The sequence below is a fragment of the Urocitellus parryii genome, chromosome X, assembly GCF_045843805.1.
Source record: "Urocitellus parryii isolate mUroPar1 chromosome X, mUroPar1.hap1, whole genome shotgun sequence".
NCBI classification, from domain to species: Eukaryota; Metazoa; Chordata; class Mammalia; order Rodentia; family Sciuridae; genus Urocitellus; species Urocitellus parryii.
The window spans coordinates 2,137,183-2,159,101 of record NC_135547.1 but is presented as its reverse complement, the minus strand read 5'-3'; the positions used below and the strand labels follow the sequence as shown (position 1 = coordinate 2,159,101).

General features: G+C 54.4%; 1 protein-coding gene across 7 annotated transcripts in view; it reads left to right on the top strand.

The window, feature by feature from the left end:
* Positions 1 to 21,919, top strand: part of Atp2b3 (ATPase plasma membrane Ca2+ transporting 3) — a 69,623-nt gene that overhangs the window by 11,080 nt on the left and 36,624 nt on the right. For 6 of the 7 annotated variants that reach the window (XM_077794049.1, XM_077794054.1, XM_077794051.1 and 3 more), the window contains exons 2-11: positions 6,625 to 6,813; positions 7,230 to 7,563; positions 13,298 to 13,495; positions 13,606 to 13,863; positions 14,299 to 14,424; positions 15,060 to 15,185; positions 18,084 to 18,125; positions 19,915 to 20,079; positions 20,684 to 20,898; positions 21,505 to 21,747. In XM_077794049.1, the coding sequence (XP_077650175.1) occupies positions 7,356 to 7,563; positions 13,298 to 13,495; positions 13,606 to 13,863; positions 14,299 to 14,424; positions 15,060 to 15,185; positions 18,084 to 18,125; positions 19,915 to 20,079; positions 20,684 to 20,898; positions 21,505 to 21,747 (1,581 nt within the window). In that variant the 5' untranslated portion in view covers positions 6,625 to 6,813; positions 7,230 to 7,355. The remainder of the gene's footprint in view (positions 1 to 6,624; positions 6,814 to 7,229; positions 7,564 to 13,297; positions 13,496 to 13,605; positions 13,864 to 14,298; positions 14,425 to 15,059; positions 15,186 to 18,083; positions 18,126 to 19,914; positions 20,080 to 20,683; positions 20,899 to 21,504; positions 21,748 to 21,919) is intronic. The other variant, XM_026412774.2, reaches the window with a different exon arrangement.

Here is a 21,919-nt window from a genome sequence, read left to right as displayed (position 1 = left end):
CCCCAGCCCCTGGCACCCACTATTCTACTATCAGTCTCTGTGATTTGGGCTATTTTAGGGACTTCCTAGGAAAGCAGAGTCAGACAGTATCTGTCCTTTTGTGCCTGGCTCTTTTTGCTGAGCCTCATGTCTTCAAGGGGCATGTGCATTGTGAAGTGTCAGAATCCCCTTCCTTTTTAAGGCTGAATGATATTCCATTGTATGAATACACACAGTGTGTTTGTCCATTGATCTATCCCTGGACACCGTAATGCTGCTGTGAACGTGGCTGTCCGAGTATCTGTTCAAGTCTCTGCTTTCACTTCTTTTAGGGATGTCCCTAGAAGTAGCACTGCTGAAGGCTATGGTAATTCGATGTTTAATTTTTTCAGGAACTGCCATACGGCTTTACACAGTGACTGCATCATTTAACATTCTATGGTGGGGCTTTCTTTTTTTATGATGGGACTTATTTTAACTGAAGAATTCGGGGCCTCCTCAGAGCCTCTGAAGGCAGACAAATGCATGGTCTCAAGCTTGGCTGGGCATTAGATATCCTTGGGGATAGCTTCCCACCCTACCCCTTCAGGATGGGCAGCTCTGGGCCCAGGATCCTATATTTTTAAAGTTCTCCAAAGATGGGAGGGGCCTATGCAGGGCTGGCATGGACTGTTCTAGATAAAACTGAAGTGCTTGGCCATCCATTAGATGTTTACCTACCCAAAAGCAAGGGTGGAATTGGGTAATGTCCCTGTCTCTGTCACCTCCAGGAATCTAGACTTAGGTTTCTCTGGATTCCAGAATCTTGCTTGGCTGGACCCTTGGTAGCAGGGACTCTGAAGTCTGTGCATGTGTCTTGGTACTGGGTGTGCAGGGCCCCTGTAGGGTGGCTGGCCAGCCCCTAGTGGATCTGCCAGGTGCCCTTGTTGCGCTTGCAGGTCCCCAAGGGACTGCCTTGCAGGGGCAGAGCTTTAGGTAGGTGGGTGGGTGTGTGAGTGGGGTGGGGGCACTATGGTGGCAGTTGACCCTTTTCTGTTGTTATTGTTTTTGCCCAAAGCTGTTCCCTACTCAAGAGCCACTTGGCATGTGCACAGATTGTACCAGGAACGGGGGAGGAAGGAACGGAGCAGCAGGGGGCGGGGGAGCCTGTCCCTTTAAATCTGTTTTCTCGGTTTTATTTCCTTCTCTTCTCCCATCCTCCTCCCTCCACCAGAGCAAGTGGTGGGGCTGTGAGGGCCCAGAAGCTGCAGTGACGGTGCCTCTGAAATATTAATGAGGCTGTTCTCTGCCTGGCTCCTTCCCTCCCCCCTCCTGGGCTGCATGCAGGCCTCGTCCTTGGAGCCCTCCTTGCCCCTCCCTGGTGGTCACCAAGGTGCAGCAGGCAGAGGGGAGGGGATGGGGTGGGCAGGAGGGAGGGGGCCTTTGGAGGGGAGGGGAGGTCAAGGGTTAAAGGAGTTTCCCTTGGGGTACACAGGCCAAGTCTGTACCTGTCCTGACCACACCAGGTCCAGGAGAAGGCAGGGCAGTTACTAGTCAGGGTCCCCTCCTCCCACACCTTCTCTCCAGTTGCTCCCTACCTGGTTTCCAAAGCCCACTCCAGTCTGCAGGTGTGCTGCTAAGCCAGGCAGTGGGGAGGCCCTGGATGTGTGACTATGGGGCCTGGAGCTGGGCATCTAGCTGTCCCTCGGGCTTGCTCTTTCTCTCTCCATTCCATGGGGCCAGGTTCATATTAGAGGTGTCTGGAGGTGGAGAGAAGCTGGGACTGTTATTTCAAGGAATCCCCGTGTGAGTCACACAGCTGAGTGATGGGCACTTCTGGAAGGCAAGCCTTACTTGGTGGGTCTGCAGGCAGATGCTGATGGGCAGTTAAGGAGGGCTCGTGGTAGAGGGCATGTGCCTGGCAGGCTCCCAGGCCTTCATCTCTTGCCTGTGAACCTGCTCTGCTTCTGCTTCCTTCACATCTCAGGGTCATGTCGTCTTGGGCCTGGCCCTGGCATCAGGACAGTGGAAAGCCCCAGGTAGCAGAATCTGACCATTTTCCTCAGGCATCCTCCCTGTGGACTAGTGCAGGGGTGGGATGTTCTTGTTGGTGAGGACCCAGTGACTACAGAGCAATCTGGGGCTGGGACTTCTTGGCTTCTAGCTCATGCTGGTGGCTAGCTCCTCGACCCCAGGGGAGGCAGCAGCTTTTGGTGGCAAATGCCCATTATGGGCATGGGGATACATGCCCACACGAACTTGGCTGGTGCCAAGCAGGTCTGGCCCTGGGGCTGTTTCCAGACTTGAGAATGGGATGAATTCTAATGCATTTTTGAGCTCTGACTTGGGGATGGTGGTGGACTTCCTCCCACCATTCACTGTCCCCTCTGAAGATGAGGCCAGACACCCCACACAGAGCAGGTGATCAAGGGAGTACTGCCTGGGTCTGCTGGAAAAGTTGCTCAGGGTGTCCCATCCTGGGTGGCTGTGACTCACTTCAGGCCACATGGAAGGCATGTCCAAACAGGAACCTGAAGTTCGGCATCTGTGACCCTCAGGCAGCCTCAGTTTCCCTGTGTGCTATGGGTATCTGTGTGTCTGCTATGAGGGCTGTATGTAGGCATTGGCAGGTGCTGGGATCCCATAGACACTAGCAGCTCAAAACTCCATGTTGAGAGTGAGATAACAAGAGCGGAGGCTGGGGACAAAGGTGTCCCTCACTTGGGAACTTTACAGCTCCTTGGAGGGCAGCCCAGGACCTTAGGGGAGTCTAAGGGGATTAAATCAGAGGAACTAGGAGGTTCCCCAAAGCCTCATTAGAGATGGTCAGAGAAAGACATCACAGGGACCCCAGGGTTTTGGTTTGGGATGTGCACTGTTTTGCCCTGAGGGGGAGGTGAAGGTGTCTGGGCCCCATGAGGGAAGATTGTAGAATGCATTTAGGTGATGGGTCTGGACTTAGGTTACATCCTTCAACAATCCTCTGAGGTAGCAACCTGTTGACAGTCACATAGTGAGGGTGAGGTAGGCTAGGGAACCCAATACAGGTCTCTGTCACTCCACCCCATGATGCTGGCCAATTTGTGCCAGGATGGAGCAAGTGCCGGAAGGTCCCAGTGCCCCTCTGTGGAAGTTCTCAATTCAATTAAGCCAATTAAGGTCTGAAAGATGAAAGAGCCCAGAAATGGTACGTTCCCTGCCCTTTTGGTGCCTACAGGCCGTTCTCGGCAACCAGCCCAGGCCGGAAACTCTGTCAGGTCTGCAGAACTGATAGGCCTGGTCACTTCTGTTCTTGGCCATTTCAGTGATGCCTGTTGTCCTTATTCAAACTGACGGAGGCCATTTCTCAGGTTTACAGAGACCTAGAGAAAGAAGAGTATATGCTGTTTGCTCTCTATGGTAGCCAACAGTTACTCAAACATGGACCTCACCTTGACTGATGGCTCCTAGCCCATGGCCTATTAAGTTCATAAAGACAAGGTGGGTAAATGTGAGTGCCCATCCCAGTCTGCCTTACCCCCATTCACTCATTCCTCAGCCCTGTCCCCAGCTAGGGCTGACCACACAGTAGACTTCCTGCCGACTCAATAACCACCCATCTCAAAGAGCTAATGACTTGGAAAGTGGGAGAAACAGAGTCACCAAGTATTGGTGCTGAGCAGAGCAAAATAGGAATTGCCATGGGATTCTAAACTCTGCAGCAATCAATTTTGGCTGGAGTATGAACTGGCAGAGATGTTTTGGAGAATGTTCCACTGGAATTGTGAGTAAAAATAAAAAAAAATTCATTGGAGGTCAGCAGGTGGGGATGGGAGAGAAAGATGTGTGCTCAAGTCTCAGAGCGGTGCAACTGTGGCAGAGTGAACAGTGGCCATAGGTAGGCTAAAGTGGGGCACAGTGAACAGGCAGGGCGTGGGGGCAGGAAAGGATCCAGAAGGTGCTTTGAAGGAAGTAGGCCCTTTGCTTGATGGAACTGGGGAATTGAAACAGGGAGCATGGCAGGACCAACATGTTTTGTTCTAGAATGATGGTGCCTGAACAGGGGAAGATGGTGACTCAGAGCAGCATGGTGACCAGTTGCCTGATAGGGCAGAATCTCTCTGGCTGCAGGGAGGGGACACAGCTTGACCTCATCAGAAGCTCTGGCCTTGCCTCTCTGTTTGGTGTCCTTACCATGAATCACCACTGGCCTAGTCAGCCACAGTGATGACAGTACACCAGTCAAGAGCTGCTCAAGGACCTGGTGTGGCTCTGCCTGGGCCGCTACTGCTGCTTAATTGAGGGCATGACCACACTGGGCAGCAGGGGCAGGGAGTGGAAGGATAGACATAGCCTGGTCAGAGGAGGGAGAAGTAGAAGACTGAGTAAAGGCCCCACACCTGGGTAACTGTGCCTGTGGCCTGCAAGTGCTTGCTCTGAAGAACAGGAATTTCTGTTGGGCTCATGCACCACCCAAGAGCCCACCCACTCAATATACCATTCACTCTGTCCCCTGCCCCGTGGTCCTGTAGGTACTCTACAACCCCCTCTACTCCTCCAAGTGTGTGAAGAGGCTGAAAAAATGAATGCACTCCAAAGGAACAAAATGATCCATCTTTCCTTTTAGAAACTGCCCATGTAGTGTCCCTAGGCAGCTCAGTTGGGGACATTGGCTGGAGCCTCCAATACACATGGGCCCCATTGTTTGGGTCTCTCACAGCAGCCCTTCCTGCCTGGGGCCTAGGAAGCTAGCTCCGGGATTTTGTATTGGTGTAAGCCAGTGCCTATGTGGATGAACCAGACCTGTCTATTCCTCAGTCTAGCAGCCAGCAGGCTGGAGGTGGCAGGGATGGGGAACAGCCCAAACCTTACAGATGCTGTGTACTAAGGTTGTATGGGGCACCTGGAACTCAGCTCAGAGAAGGGAGAGGAAAAGGCACACCTGGCAGACAGAGGCATTGTCCTAAGCCAAGTTCCAGGGCAGGGGTAGGTGGAGGCAACCTGAAGACAAGGAGTGCAGGTATCAGTTGAAAGCAGCCATCAGTTGAAAGCAGCCATCGCTGCCTTGAGCTGTCAGAGGCAGCAGATCCAGCTTCCTCTGGCACAGCAATTTCCCTTGGTCAAACCCTAGTTTCCTTCACTGACAAAAAGGAGAGTGGTTAGTGCCACCACCTCCTAGGTGGCTGGGGGTGTTCACAGGGCACTCCCGGGAAGAGCCCACCAGGGGCTGCCTGGCTTCCTGTACTCACATTGCTTGCCCTGGATATTCTTGAGCTCAGGGCTCACCTCTGCTGCTCAGTCAAGCAGAAGGGCCTCAGCCCCTCCCGCCACCCTTCCACCTCTCCTCTTTGTTTTGCCTCTTTCCAATTTTTTCTCCCACATGTCCCTTCCTGAAACTCTGTGGCTCTTGGCTCTTGAGCCTGACCTTATCTCTGTCACCCTGCTTGTTATGTGCCTACAATACAGAGAAGGAATTAGCTTAGTCTTGTAGACCCTCTGCCCCCACTTACACATGCCCTTGCTGGGCACACATAGATGCTCAGTAAATATTCGTCAGACGATTGGCTGGAGGAATGGGTGGGAAAGAGATGTGTGGGAGAGGGGGAGGATGGTGCAGGCATGTGTCAGTCATGTTCCCACATCATCCGGAAGTGAAGGCTTCTCCTCATGGCAAGTGTCTAGAAAGTTAACACCAGGTGTCCAAACTTTTCAGTTGGGGATCACTTGGGATAGGCATTTTCTGAAGCAGATCCCCTGACCTATGGCTTCTTTTGGATTTCTCTTGTATGGGCTGGGGCACATGTTGGAACATTGTTTCCCAGAAACTCTGGTCTTCTCCCCTGAGGGCTGTGGTACACCACATAGGGGCTAGTAGGATCATAGGATTGTAGGATGGAGCCTGCTGGGCTCTAAGAGGCAGGAGCTGTCCTGAGAGCAAAGGCCATGAACTTGCCCCACTCCCTTGCCTTCTCAAGGGCCTTTTTGCCTGTTTTTCAGGGGTCTGTCATCCTGGGTGGTTCTAGATCAGAAAACTGGAGCTTCCCCAAAGGTGAGGTCTGGCCCAGCTGAACCTTGTCACCAGGGGGGGCTCTGCTGATGGCAAGGCCAAGGCCATGTGCACTGGACTAGTTCAGTTCCAGGAGGATGTATCACATGATCTTGGGGGATGCACCCTCTTATGTGCAGACTTCTAGGAAGAAGATATAGGAAAAGTGAAGTCAGGGAGGGCTGTGACCCAGCCGAGGAAGGGGGCAAGCCCAGGACAGCCCAGTGTTCTCACCAGCAGTTCCTTGGCTGAGGAGAGGGGCACTGGTGTGTAGGGGACAGTATGAGGGATGACAGCCTCATGCTGTTCTCAAAGGGGGAAATGGTGTGCAGCCTGGCAGTGGCCTGGCTGCTTTGAGTGTGGAAGACCCCAGCTCCTTACTGTGTCCTCAGGAGGGAAGCGTGTTGGATGAGTATGGATAGCACTGTGCTGGGGGCAGGGTGTTGGCAGTCACCAGTGACCTGTGGCTGCTCTGGCCTTTTTCCCATGTGCCTTTTCCTGGTCACTTCCCCTTTACTTCCTTTATCCCTTCCCTCTCTCTCTCCCTTCCCTTCTCCCACCCTCTCTCTCTCCTTCCCCCTCATCTTCCCTCTCTGCTCCCTCCCTCTGGGCCTCCTCCTTTCATCCCTCCTGGCCCCCAGGTACCCTCAGGGCTACAGAAATACCTTGTGCACTAAGCCTTGACCTCGAGCCCAGCTGTCCCCGTCCATGGCTGGGCCTACTCTCAGGAGCCTTGCACAGCCCCAGGCCTGAAACTGAGTCACTGAGGCTGCACCAGAAGACCACCGGGATTTATAGCATGCCAGCTGCACCGGGCGAGTCTTAATCAGGCAAGAGCAGGGAGTGAGATGGGGGGACAGGCAAGGAGTTGACCATGGGGCACAAATAACTTACCCATACTAGGCAGGACTGGCCACTGTCAATCCCAATTCACTGCCTCAGATGGGTTTCCAAATGGATTTGGGGACAACAACAGCCTCTGTGCCCCGGCTGGCCAGTGCTGTTGTCAGGAAGGTCCCTGACAGGAGGCACTGACACTTCTTCCATCCTTACCTGGGCAAGCCCTCCCAGCTCTGGGTGCTCACAGTGGGCAGAACTGGGGGTGGCCTGGTGGGTGGGGCCTTGCAGGGCATGAGGGTCCCTGATGCAGCCTGGCTTATACTGAGTAAAGATTTATAGAGTATGTTCTGGAAGACTGGACCTTAGTTCTGTCTCAACCCTTGGCTTCTTCTCACCTCCTCCCCAGGTGTCCACACTAAACCATTTTCCCACCATCACCACACCTTGCCTGGCCACTGGGACTGCAGGTGGCCACCTATTCCCATCTGTGGCTGAGCTGAGGCTACTTCTGTGAGAAGGCCCGACAGATAGGATGGGTGATATGGCCAACAGCTCCATCGAATTCCACCCCAAGCCCCAGCAGCAGCGGGAGGCCCCCCATGCGGGCGGCTTTGGGTGCACATTGGCTGAGCTGCGCACCCTCATGGAGCTCCGAGGGGCTGAGGCACTACAGAAGATCCAGGAGGCCTACGGAGATGTCAGTGGGCTTTGCAGGAGGCTGAAGACCTCACCCACAGAGGGTAAGTCCCTCTGGCTGCGTGGGGCCACAGGGGAGACTGGGGACACAGGGCCCACTTACTCCTGAGGATGTGGTCAAGGGATCCATGTGCCCCTGCAGCACTTCCTAGGGGGGATCTGTGGAGGGGAGGCCCAGGTGACCCTTGAGGAAACCAAGACTAGGACCCTGAAAGTGCCCTCCTCTTGAGCAGGAGACACTGTGCAGGAGGTGCTGTTGTCCTTGAGTAACCTGAGTCCTAATGTGTGCGTGTGGCCTCACCCCCTCATCTACAACCCCGAATCAGCTCTTCTCCACCTTGTAGAGTAAAAGGGACAGATAAGAACAGTATGAGGTGTACACACACAGGCCAAGGGCCCCAAACTGCATCCCAGAAAATCCCTTCCAAGGAATGAGGCAGGGCTAGGTGGCTCCTAGTTGATAGAGAAGGAAACACAGTCCCTAACTGCATTTTGGAGGATTCCCTGTGTGCTCATCTCTAATGTTCAGTTAAGGAAGCCAGAATAGGTGGGAGGGGTGTAGGGTACAAGTCTTCTGGGACTGAGGTTGCAAGGGGATTCACCCTGGGAGAGAGGAATGGCCTAAGGATGGCACAGGGCTATTGGAGTCTGGTGGGAAGGGATGGCCAAAGCTAGGGCACAGTAGGCCCATAATGCTGATTGGAAGTGACAGTGGTCACAGGCAGTCCCAGAGAGGCAGTGCCACAGTGAGCCTCTAGGAAGCCTAGTGAGAATCCTCTAGAAGAGTCTGGGATAGAGACCTGACTGCCATCTTGGAACCCCACCTCCCTTTGCGGGAGGCAAAGCTCTGTCATTCCCTGTGTGGCCTGCCTCAGCCCTGCTGGGGTCTGCCACGAGGCAGGGACCACCCAGGAGCCAGGCACAGCCCCATATTCCAGGAGCTGGAGCACTTTCTGGTCCAGCTGGCACTGGGCTGGCAGGGTTGCCAGGGCTAACCCAGCCCAATGCCAGGCCTGCTCCCCAGCCAGCACTGATTGATTTCATCAGCTGCCTGTCTCAGTGGCGGCACCTTGGCCCACCCAGTGCTGCTATCCCTGGCTGTCACCCTGGGTTCCTCCTACTTTCTGGCACCCCCGTCCCATCCATCACCAGGCCCTGCCCACTCTAGTTTATAAATCAATCCCTTGATGCATTCCCTCCTGACCATTGCCTCTACTCTGGTCTAGGCATGGCCCATCACTTCCAGCCTCCTTGCTCTGCCCTCACCCCCCACTCAGACTTTAGGGCACAAATAGGATCCTGGTGCTGTGATCTCACCCTAGCTGGGCTTCAGAGAGCTCACTCTGTCTTCATGGGCCCAGGGGAAAAGCAGAGGTAGAAGGAAGGAAGCCCATAGGGCAGGTGAGGAATTCCATGGTGGAGTAGCCTCCCTGGGCCACCTAGGTCTCCCTGTACCCATGGACACCCTGTCCAGCCTACCGCACGCACCAGCCTGGAGCAGCATGCTATCAGGGCAGATGGCTGGGCTCTGTGCCAAAGGATCTCATTCCTTCCCTCCTCCTTGCCCACCCCCCTGAGGACTTGGGGCCTCAGAGGAGGCCAGAGTGGAGGGCCATTTAGCCACAAGGGCTCTGGCCTCTCCCAGATCAAAGGAAGCAGATGGGCTTCAGCTGGCAGCTCTTCCCTCTGCCCGTCAGGCCTTGTTAAATATTTAAAATGTCAAGGCCCCTGGGAACCTTCCTGATTCTGCCACAGAGCTCAGGAACTTGCCTGGTGTCTGAGGAAGGGGTGGGTGTAAAGAAGGGCAGGTGTGCAGGTGGGTGGCCCAGCCCCTGACATGCTTCTGAGCACCTGTGTCCCTGTAGCCCCAATGGAGGGAGCCACGAGGCCTGGCTCTTCTTCCTGCAGAATGAAGCAGCCTGAGAACCAGCCCCTCCTCACAAGCTGCTCAGGCTTCAGCTGTCTGATGCTAGGAGCAGGTGTCTCTCACTCCCCTTGTCCCCTCAGCCAGGCCATGAGCCACAGGAAAGCATGAAGTTTTCAGTAGGCCTACTGGATTGGCCAAAAGTTCTCACCCAGGCTCAACAGCTCATTCCAAATCAGAGACAGTGGCCTGAGCTGTAGGAGGGCTGGCTCCACATCAACCCCCTGGCAAGGTGGGAAGATGTGGGGGTGCCAGGAGGGGCTTTATGGGGAGGAGGGAGGCCAGGTAGGTTTGTGGAATGTTGGGGGAGAGGGATTGTGACTACTGGCAATCAGCACATCAATCCACTGCCTTCTCAGTCTTTGTAGAGATCCAAGGGGCTTCCAGAACCTGTCCTGAAGAAAGCTGCTCATGTTTGTCAGAGAACCTCAGTGATAGACTTTGTAGGGGTACTTGGGCCCCATGCCCTCCCCTGTCTGGTCTCCACAGGCAGTCATGGGAAGGAGGGGGCAGATTAGCTGAGAGCCAACACGATGTGGTCCTAATCCAATTCTGATGGCATCTGGCCTCTGCTCTGGGCAGACGGCCCATCTGTGTCCATGCCAACCAGCAGGCCCCTGCCCCCATGCCCTGGACCCAGGCTGCCCTAGGGCCTGCTGGGCAGGCATGTGCTCAGAACCAGAGGGGCCTCAGCTGCCTCCACCCCCAACCACAATGAGTATTGTGGCGGCAGCAGCAGCTGTTAGGACCCCCAATCCCACAGGAAAGGGGCCAGTCTGAGGGCAGCTGCTGGTTTCAGGCAATGGGAGAGAATTGCTGCAGTAGCAAGGGCAAATCAAGGCCAAGGGCAAGGTGGGGGAAGGGGAAGGGACCTCCAGGAAAGGGGCTCAAGGGCCCACTGCCCTTGGGGACAATCCAGGCATGTGCATCAGGACAGCAGGAGACAGACTCACATGGTGCTTTGGGGACCTACAGGCTTCGGGGGACTTTGGTCTCACTCTGGAAGCTCCAGGCCAGGAGCAGTAGAAACCCCAGGTATGTGGGAGGCTCCTGCTGCCTTCCTGGGGCATCTCTCATAGTTCCTATAGGTAAAGAAGATAAGGCCCGTCCAGAGTGATGGACATGTCCCTCAGCTAAATCCCTGGCCTCAGTCCCCTACCCTACCCAGTCCCCTATCCTGCCACCACAGAAGCTGAGGTCTGGATTTTCTCCCAGACGCCCTACTGGAGAAGCTGCAAGCCTTCTGAAAGAGGCCTTTGGCCCTGGCAGAAATCTGAGCCACCAGCTGGGCCCAGGCGCCATGAGGCCATGAGAAGAAAGGCAGGGACAGCTGTGGCCCTTCTGAGTGGGAAGGACACTGTGTGGCCATCACCTAGCTGGGTGGACGTGCCAAGGCTGTGTAGGCTGCGGCTTTTGCTCTTGTTGGCCCTTCCATCTCGAATGGGCCTCACCCTGCCCCTTTGCAGAAGCCCCATCGTCAGCACTTCTTGTTCTCGAGTCATCTGGGGCTGAGCCTTCCTAAGCTCACTGCCCAGTGAGGGCCCCATGGACCGGATGGCCCTTCTGCTCACCTCCTGTCCATGCAGCAGGTGGCAGGAGTTAACGCCAGACACTCAGGGCCAGGAGCCATAAGCTGCTGTCTGTCCACCAGGTGTCAGTGTGGGGTTGGGCATTGGGGGTGCAGCACTAAGGATTTGTGGGAACTCAAGGAGGGGCTGGATCAGCCTGGACTGAGAATCCTGAGGGCTAAAGGTAGGTGGTTAAATCATCTTACCTGCCTACCTCTGAATAGGTGTGCAGGCTCAGAGGCCCAGGGCTTGGATGCCAAGCCTAAATGGGCCCAAGGAGACTTGTGTCTCCCAGCCCACAAGAACTTGCTCAGGGTGTGGAGGTAGCCTGAAGGGCTCTAGAGCCATGAGTGGAGTACCTCTGAGCCCCTGGGCCTACATCAATTAAGGAGCTTCAGCTGCTTAGGACTGAAGGGGTCCCCCACCAGAACTGGTTCCCTCCCCTCAGTGTCCTTTGCCTGCTGATAATGTGCCATTATCACGAATAACTGATGATCTCCCAGCATCCCCACCTCTTGTCTTTAGGGATGATGGATGACAATTGGACTAGGAAAGGTAGCTGTCATTGTGAAGCCAAGGCCAATGGTGGGGCTCCTAAGAAAACTAACTGTGGCTCTGCCCATAATTCAAGTCTCCATGTGTGCACACAGGCTCCCAGTTCTAGAGGAGGCAGTGGGAGTCCACGTCCTACCCTTTAACCTGGACTTAAGGTTGGCACTACAGTCAGGCTCTGGGAGAGGTGTCCTGGAAGCTCAACATCTGGGAGGCTCCCTCAACCTGACCTGGCCTTCAGTCAAGAACTCTGACTTGGAGCTGGGGTTGTGGCTCAGTGGCAGAGCGGTTGCCTGGCATATGTGGGGCACTGGGTTCGATTCTCAGCACTGCATATAAATAAATAGACAAAATAAAGGCCCCTTTTAAAAAAAAAAGGAATCTCTTTAAAAAAAAAAAGAACTCTGACTCATGGGCTCAGGCCCCTTTTCATCTCCACCCTCGTCTGCCTCATTGAGACTGTGATGGGCAGGGCACCTTCCTCCCAAATGATGAGAAGCTCCCCACCCATCCCAGCCCAGGGGCCCAGGTCCCCAGGCATGGCTGAGCATATGATGCTGCCCACCATAGTGAGGTCAAGCAAGGCTTTACCACTGGGACTCTGGCTTTGCTTCTCCCTAGTCCACCCTGTCCCTCAACCTGGTTTTCTGGGTCTCTCTCTTCATAAGCCACTATTGGTCCCCCTGTCTGCACCCAAGAACTTGCATCTCCCACTAGTTCTCATATTCCCCCTCTCTGTTCCTTTCCTAAGAAACTTCTGGAAATCAGGCTTCCACTCCCTGTTTCCAGTGGCTGCTCTGTCCTCCTCAGCAGTTGTGATTCCAGAGATTCCCATATCCCTGGGCCCTGGATGTGCATGTGCTCCTGGTTGCCTCCATGCCCTGCTCCCTTTGCAAGTTAGGCTGTGAGACCTTACATTCTCTGGGACCAGCAGACCATGGGAGTAGGGTTATGGCCAAGGCCATTGGCTTTTCTGCTCTTAGGATGTCCATGTCCCAAAAGCACATTTTCATCTTATAGACCTATGTGGGGCCCAGTGACTAGTCTGCCCTGAAGAAGATAGGGAATCCATGTTTGGAGCTAGAGAGATCTTTCCTGACAGGAAGAAAGCCCTACTTCAGAAAGGGTTCTGGTAACTTCTTTGACATCCAGTTGAAACCAGGCTAATGTCACCCACACCCCTTTGACTGGTAACCTTCCCATAAACCCACTGAAGCTATCTGGATGCTTACTTTTCCTGGGGAGCTGCTTGCTGCTCTCTTATTCCTGTTTCTGGGAAACCCTGGTCCATACTAGGCCCTAATGGGCCCCTCTGTGCTTTTCACTTGTTGGGCATTAACCATCAGTTTCTTGCAAAGCCCCACTCAGAGACATTTTGGATGGAGCACAAAACAGCACAGGTGCCCATTTACTCATGTGTGTATCAGGAGGAAGCTGTAGCCCCTCTACCTGGCCCAGCATTCCTTCCTTAGACTGGGTTCTCTCAAGCTAGCTGTGGAGAGCCACACACTCACTCCCACGTGCTTGGCCCCCAAGGTCTGCAGAAAGGCTCATGGTGCCATGTCTGCACAGTTCCTGCCTTCTACAACCGTAGAGTTTAGAGGGAGAGGCAGCCCAGCCAGAGACCCCCAAAGCAGCAGGTCAGGCAGGGCCTCTTGGGGGTTCCTAGGACTAAAGGTGGCCTTCTCATCCTTTCCCTCTGTGTTTCTGCTGCCCTCCTGGGACACTGTGCAGGACTGGCGGACAGCACCAACGACTTGGAGAAGCGCAGGCAGATCTATGGGCAGAACTTTATCCCTCCCAAGCAGCCCAAGACGTTCTTGCAGCTGGTGTGGGAGGCCCTGCAGGATGTGACCCTCATCATCCTGGAGGTGGCCGCCATCGTCTCCCTGGGCCTCTCCTTCTATGCACCCCCTGGAGAGGAGAGTGAAGGTGAGGGGAAGGGCTCTGGGCTGGAAGGAGTGGAGGCAGGGTCCTAAGACGTCCCACCTGGGCTTGGCTCTGTAACTTCTTTTCCTCTTCCCTTCTCTCCTTGGGCAAAGCCTGCGGGAATGTATCCGGTGGGGCAGAAGATGAGGGGGAGGCTGAGGCTGGCTGGATCGAAGGGGCTGCCATCCTGCTGTCTGTCATCTGTGTGGTGCTTGTCACGGCCTTTAATGACTGGAGCAAGGAGAAGCAGTTTCGAGGCCTGCAGAGCCGCATTGAGCAGGAGCAGAAGTTCACAGTCATCCGGAATGGGCAGCTCCTCCAGGTCCCTGTGGCTGCACTGGTGGTGGGGGACATCGCTCAGGTCAAGTATGGTGAGTGTGCCAATCTTCACCCACCCCACCAAGGAAGCCTGACTCCCATTTGCAAGAAGCATGGGCCACAGGACACCCCCAGTGCAGGCTGTCCCCAGTACACAGGTGCTTTCACCCACAGGGGGCGTGAGGCAGCATGGAAAGGGAGTATTAGAGATGCAATCACACCCCAAAAAGCAGACTGTCTCCACATCCCCCCACTACTGCATGAGGGAAATGTTGACCCTGTCCACTGCAAGCTGGACAACATGGCTAGTTGTGGGTGGTTCCTTCCCCCACAAAGGAGGAGACTGAAAGAAGAGGGATTTTGACTCCCTTGACCACCTGGCCCATCATGTCTAGAGGGACCTTCCCTGGGAGAGCCGGGAGGAGGTGGTGGGGAGAAAGGTCCCCTAGACCCACAGCCTCTGGTTCTGGCTCGGGGCGGACCTGTAGGAGACCTGCTGCCTGCCGATGGCGTGCTCATCCAGGGCAACGACCTGAAGATCGATGAGAGCTCTCTGACAGGCGAGTCGGATCATGTGCGCAAGTCAGCTGATAAAGACCCTATGCTGCTTTCAGGTAAGGGCTGCCTTCCCAACCAGCCCACTGAAGTCAGCAGATTGGAAGCCATTTGGCCCAATATCCCCATTGAAGCCATTTGCCAGACTCACCTCAAGGAGGGCGATTTCCCTAAATAGGTTTTCCAGTTCGGGGGTCTGAGGACTGCACCCATCACAAAGCCAGAGTGGGCCACTGGAGAACTGATGGTGGTACCTACAGCCACAGGGCTCCAAAAGACCCTTGGTAGTCCTGAATGGGGAGGAAATTTCATGGGGATCAAAGTAGCACTTCTCCCAAATCTAGACCTTCAAGGAGATCCAAAAGAGGCAAGTGTTCCTTTTCCAGAAGGTTCTGACTTAGCCTAGCATTTATCCCAAGGGGAAATCCAGTGTGAAACTGGACAGAAAGGCCAGAGCCCCCTGGTCAGAGCCCCCTGTGAATGGCTCACCCATGTTTCTGCCAAGTACCTACCCCTCTGGGCCTATGGGTTTCCTCTGAGCCACCCGAGGATTTGGGTCAATACAGCTGTAGCAGCCTCTGAATGATGAGTTCTTGCTTCTGGGATTCCTTGGGAACCCTCATGTAGGCACTGAACATGTCTCCCACCAGGTGGTGCAAATCTCTGTCTCAGTCTCTCTGTGTTGCTGTGTTAGGCACTCATGTCATGGAAGGTTCTGGAAGAATGGTGGTAACGGCCGTTGGTGTAAACTCCCAGACAGGCATTATCTTTACCTTGCTTGGAGCTGGTGGAGAGGAGGAGGAGAAAAAAGATAAGAAAGGTAAGGCAACCCTGACTTCTAGTTTCTAGTGCTGACAGGGACAGTGGGACACTGCTCTTCTTCTTTGTCTGCCTATCAGCAGTCTCCTGCTGGCCAGTCCCAGGCTCCCAGGAGATCCAGCCCTCAAAGGATGACAGGCTATGTCCTCTCTTCTGATTTTTCTTGGCAATCCTTCTTCTAGGGTTTTGTCCCCAAAAGTCAGCAGGCCAGGGGCCCCTCCAAATCTGTATAAGGGCAGCTTCCCTGGAAGGGCTGCTTTCTGAAGGCTTTGGAAGGCGCTGCCTGGACAGGAATGAGGTCAGAGGGATACAGGGCTAGACTCGTTGGCTTCACTGGATGCTCTAGGAGCTTAATGACCACCCTCAGGGTGCTCAGCCCTTATACCCTTAACAGTGAATACACAATAAAATGCCAAGAATTGGGGGTCAATACAACAGCCAGGGAAACAGGGGTCATGAACTCAGAGGTGGAGGACTCTTAAGCACAGCAAAGAAGACATAGTAGAAAGGATAGGATTTCTGAAAGAACATTCAGGGTCACAGGATGCTGGGATGGGATAGGGGCAGGACCAGATCACAATGGGTGATGGCCCTTGCCCTAGGGACAGCAGTGTCAAAGGACAAATAACTTCAGAGAGCTCAGCTCCAAAGTGGTCGTGTCCTCCCTAGCACAGAGCTAGTCTGCTGCCCTGCAAGCGTGGCCAGAGTCTCCTTTGGTCCTCAGTCTAGGGCCTATAAGCTATGGAGTTGACCTCTATACTCCCTGACCCCCTGGATCTTGGCACTATGGATCAGGCTATTCCCTTCTGTAACTCTGACCCACATCTTTTTATCACTCCCTTGGTTCTGGCCTGTATTCACCCTCAGGCCTCTCCTGTAGCCCAAACCAAGTGGGGAATGGAGATTTCTAGATTGGTGCCTCCCAGCTGAGAGAAGCCACCTGGGCCCATCTACAAGTACAAAGGACCTGCACTGTGGGGAGAACTCTGCTTCCTGTGGGAAGCTCCAGCAGGAATCTGGGGCCAATGACCTGGAGAAGGGATGATTAGTCTTAGGCTGCCAGAGCCAAGAAAGCAGGTGAGACAGGTCAACATAAGGAAGAATGCTCTATCAGCCTAGTCGTGGGCCACCTCTTGAAGCTCTCTGCTCATGGAGGCAGTGACAGAGGAGCAGCATGAGCTGCAGTGGCCTGAAAGCTTTCATGGACCATCTCCTGGCCACCTGGGCCTGTGTGTCCCATGTGGGCACCTCCCTGCTGCTACCAGGCCAGGCCTTCCCTCCACCACCTCATGTTTGCTGTACTGAGGCCCCTATCCCTGTAAAGCTAGTTCAGAGTCCTCCCCTAGTGAGAAGCCTAAGGGTGCACAGGCAGGTAGTGAGCCCAGGCCTCATCTGGTCTGGGCTGGCCGAGGCTGGAGTCCCTAGACCTTTCTATGTAGAAGAACAATTGACTCTGCCTTGTGGCCTCTTGGTCCCAGCTGATTAGCAGGGAGTCCCTTTCCACATAGGGCCACCTTCCCCCTGCTAAGGTTCTCTCCCTTGGGCTATTGGAACATATATTTCCTAGTGTCCCCTGTGGTTCCTTTGCAGAATCCTGGCCTCTTGCTCTGTCCCTTAAATGTTGGTGTCCTTCACTGCTGGGTCCTAGGCTCTTCCTCTTTGAACATAAACAGACCCCCTCCAACCCCTACCAGGACCCTTTCTCCCACTCTCTTCAGCACCAATAGGCTGTGCAACTTAGTGGCCAGAGCTTCTTTGAGGAGGGGTACCCTGATGGGCCCTAAGGGGGAGCAGCAGCCACCATGCCCAATGTCTCCCCCCTCCTTGCCTCATTGACTCCCTATGAGTCAATCAGTCTGTTGGGCATACTCCAAAAGTGCCCCCTGTCCACTTGCTGCCATTTGCCTTTTTAAAAATATTTATTTTTTAGTTGTAGTTGGACACAATACCTTTATTTTGTTTATTTATTCTTATGTGGTCCAGAGGATCAAACTGAGGGCCTTGCACATGATAGGCAAGCACTCTACTGCTGAGCCACAACCCCAGCCCTGCCCTATAGTCTCTCCTTCCTTTGGGCCCTCACAACCCCAGGGCTTCCAGCAGCGCCTGCCCTTGTTGTGCTGTGTTATCATCTTACTGTCATCCTATGTCTATGGGTGTCTCTTTCCCCTCCACCTCAAATATCTCCCTTACCTCTGAACTATCCTCAGCCTCCACAGGAGCCCTGGACAGAGGCCCCAATCTATGTTCCACCTCTGGATAGAAGGAGGATCTTGCCATGCTTTTTGGGGATCCCAGATCCCAATCCCCCTGCCTGGGAGCCACCTAGCACCTTGTCTGTGTCCCTGGATCCCCAATGACATGAGCTATTTTGTGGTGACTGATAGATCAAGTCCCTCCTGCCCTGGTCAGTTCCCCTCTGGATTGGGGCCAGCGTAGGCATGGCCTCCAGGATAGTCCTTCTAACTGCCACCTACCTCATGCAGCCCTCAGGTTGGTCAGCACTGTGGAAAGGCCCTTCTCAAGACAGCAGTCCTTTCAGAAACTTCCCACTGCTCTCCCATGTGACTCAGGAATCATCCAGTCTGCCTTCAAGGCTTCACTGTATGCCTGGAGTCAAGGCCCAGTGGGAAGCCCTGGCCCTGGGTTTTGTGTGGTAACCACATTCTGGGAGGTGGTGGCAGAATGAGCCTGGAAAGTACAAGGTATGGAGAAGGTCTCTCTGTGGGCAGCATCAGGGCCACCAGCAATTAGGCGCATCCTCCTCCCGCCCATCCCATGTGGTTCCAGGCTGCACTGTCTGTGCTCCAGCTCTGCCTACTGTCCTGTGCATGTCTGTTTGTCTTGGCCATATGGATGTTCTCAAGTCTCCGTGTCTGTCATTCCTCTTCCATTGTAGGAAAGCAGCAAGATGGGGCGATGGACAGTAGCCAGACCAGAGGTAATGTGTACTCAGTGCTGCTAAGGGCAGCTGAGGAGCCTGGGGGTTGGGGCTGGGTAGAGTGGGTTTGCGGGAGGGGCCACCCACCAATGGAGCAAGAGCAGCACCAAGAGACCAGGTGAGTGAATTCAATGGTCCTGCCCTGGCCTGAGAATGGAGGAGCACCCCCTAGGGCTGCTCTGAGCCTCCCATCCATGGACACTTCTGGAAGCCCAGACCAACCACCTAGATGTTGGCTAGCAGACACCTGAGCTATTGGCCATTATGCACCTGAGATCTGTGCATAAAGATAATCTGTGATAGGCACCCTGGGTCCTCTGGCCAGAGAAGGAACCTGATATACAGAGAAGTTGACTTTCCCAAAGCTCTGGTCCTGGTCCTATGGGTTTCCCATGTCAGCTTCCTTCTGACTGACCCTGTGGGCCAGGGTGACAGAGCAACCCTCCAATGGGCAGAGGCCCAGCTCTCCTCTAAGCCCTGAGTCCCTAGTGGGCTCTGGCACTCTGTGGCTGGTACGTGCCTGGTTGTGAGACACTGGAAGAAGTAGCTGGACAGCAGATGGCATCCCAAGGAGGAGAAGCAATGGCAGGTCAAATCAGCAGTCAGTTCTGGGTATTGGAAGTGTGACCTCAGGAAGGTCGTGGTACAAGAGATGGACCTTGTCGAGGAAGTATGGTGTCTACTCACCCAGAGACCTAGGGACTGAGACTGGATCAGATAAGCCAACTAGAGCTGAAAGGATGATTGAAGTTGGGAGGAAATTTGGGGAAGGGCTATGGGAGCATGACAGTAGTTGGGGTACAAGGATAGAAGTGGCCCAGCTGGGCAGGACTTGGCATATCCCTGAGGCTACTGAGAGGAAGGTGCTATGGTGAGTGGCCTTGGGCTAGAAGGTGGGGAGGGGGGATACAGAGGTGATGGCTGTATGCAAAGAGCCCCATTGCATGGGAGACAGAGTGATGGGGGATAAAGACAAGTAGGGAACCCCCAATTGCTGGGTCAGTTAGCCCCTCCCTGCGGAAGAGTGAAGGTAGCAGGTAGAGTAGACATGATTACTTTGGGAATGCAGCTGAAGACCCTGGAGCTCAGGGAGTGCGTGAGGCCAGAACTTGGCAGAGAGGAAAATGAGGAGCCCCGGGGTGGGGACATACTACCACCATATCAAGTACAGCAAGGATGAGGAAGGAGGGGGAGGGGAAGGGGAGTCCTCTGCTCCAGCAGGGAGGCAGGGAGGCAGTTGGAGGGTCAGAAAAAGCTTGCCTACTGCAGCCCAGGGAGCATACGAGTGGGAGTAGACAGACTGAGCAGGGGTGGCTGGGATAGGAGGAGGGTCCACCAGGGCCCCTAAGCCTCCCAGTGGAGCAGGGAGGTGGCTTGTACACCAGTGAGCAGATGAGTCAACCTCAGGTTCTGGAATATTCCTTGGACCACAGACCTCTCCTCAGGTATTGAGATTTGGGGCATTCCAGGACTGGCCACCTGTCTGTGTGCCCAAGTACCTTGTTCTTGTGTCTGTCCTCCCTTTCCATGAGAGAACCATTTCTCTCTCCTACCTAGCACAGTGCTGGAGCTGTCCAGCCACCTTAGGAGGGTCTGACCTTAGGCAGCAATATGGGGGAGGTCAATAGACTCCCTTTTGCCATGTTAAGCTTGGGATTATATAAAAGAACCCACAGTGAATTTCATTTCATTTTGTATGGTATGGCATGTCTTCCCCTGTGATAGCCCCTTGTAGCTCTTTCATCCTGGCTGTGCCCTAACCTTGGCCATGGTATTCCTCTGTGTGCAGCTAAAAAGCAGGATGGGGCAGTTGCCATGGAAATGCAGCCCCTGAAGAGCGCAGAGGGTGGGGAGATGGAGGAGCGAGAGAAGAAGAAAGCCAACGTGCCCAAGAAGGAGAAGTCAGTTCTACAGGGGAAGCTCACAAAACTGGCTGTGCAGATTGGAAAAGCAGGTAGGGACAGCCAGAGGTGGCAGGCCAGGGGCCACCAATCATGCATAAGGGACCCTGGGATCCTGGAGATGGAAACATGACATGTAGAATCAGGATGAAGAGATATTGCAGGTGGTATGGGCCAGGCAGCCAGAGGCCAGCTAGAGCCATCAGGGTCTGGCCCAACTTTCCCCAGTGAGCATGGATTCCAAACCCTTCCCTAAGGCCCAAATCACAAGCTGACCTGTTACCCAGCATGCTCTGCCCATGGCATGGTCAAAAGGCAGCCAGCAGTATCGAGGGCCTACTGGCTGGAACTCTAACTTCTGAGGGTGGGCCAAACCTAGCCAGTCCCTACAGCTGTGCCTCTCATGCCTTTGGACATAGGCTCTCTGTTCTCCTTTCCACATGTCTTAAGGGACTTGACCAAAGAACATCTCAAGCTCTTATGCAAACAGGCCTTTCTCTGCCCCCACTGAGCCATCCCCCCAGCTGTTTATCCCAAAACTCAAACCAAATCTGCTTTGAGTGTCCCTTACCTCTTCTTCCCTCTTTCTCTCTCTTTCTCAACTATGGTGGCCCTCTTCCTCCCCAACCCTCTGTGGCCTCCATCATGACCGGACAGGGCTGGTGATGTCTGCCATCACCGTCATCATCCTGGTCCTCTACTTTGTGATTGAGACCTTCGTTGTGGATGGCCGGATGTGGCTGGCAGAGTGCACACCCGTCTATGTGCAGTACTTCGTGAAGTTCTTCATCATCGGTGTCACTGTGTTGGTTGTGGCTGTCCCTGAGGGCCTGCCTCTTGCCGTCACCATCTCCTTGGCTTACTCTGTCAAGGTAATAATAGTGTTTACAGTTGTGGGCTTTCAGCAAGCACCTGGGCTGCATTGAGGACTAGGGGAGGTTGGGTACACCTTGGGGAGGAGAGAAGGCATTGAGTGGGGACCAAGGGGCATCTTTGCAGATCTGTTGACACAGAGGGACTTGCTGTATTCAGGGGCGTTCCCCACCTGGATCCCTGGGCACAATGAGATAAACCAGAGAGCAAGTGGGTGGTGAAGTAGATCTGAGGGTTAGCATCTCTGGGTCACAAAAATAGAGAGGCCAGAAGGGTTAGGAAGTGAAGATTCCAGTACTGTTTGTGGAGATGGGAGCAGGGAGGCACTGGGACATGAGAAGACTATGGGCAGAGCATTCGAGAGTCAGGATGGCATCAGGGAACCTCAGGGCCAGTGGGTAACCTGAGAGGGGCCTCTGAGAAGATGAGCTCTGAGGAGAGTGACTGCCTGAAGTCTGACTGCTAGCTCTTTGACTCATAGGCCAGTGCTGATCAGGGGCTGTTAGTACTACAAGTACATCATATTTGTGTTGACCATTTCTTGTTCCCCTTAACCTGATGAGTGAACAACACAAGTGTCCCCACCCGATCTATGCCCTTTACAGAAAATGATGAAGGACAACAACCTGGTACGCCACCTGGATGCCTGTGAGACCATGGGCAATGCCACTGCCATCTGCTCAGACAAGACGGGCACGCTCACCACCAACCGGATGACTGTGGTCCAGTCCTACTTAGGAGATACCCACTACAAAGAGATTCCAGCCCCCAGTGCCCTGACCCCCAAGATCCTTGACCTCCTGGTCCATGCCATCTCCATCAACAGTGCCTACACCACCAAAATACTAGTGAGCTGGAGCAGGAGGGCAGGCTGACAGAGCTGCTATGGGACAAGGGAAGGGGCTGGGCTGGGGTGTGGCATGAGCTATCCTGAAGAGCTGACTATACCCCCTTAAGAACTTCTGAGAGGCTGGAGGCCCCTCAAAGGTAGAGCACAGGCTTAGAATGCATGAGGCCCTA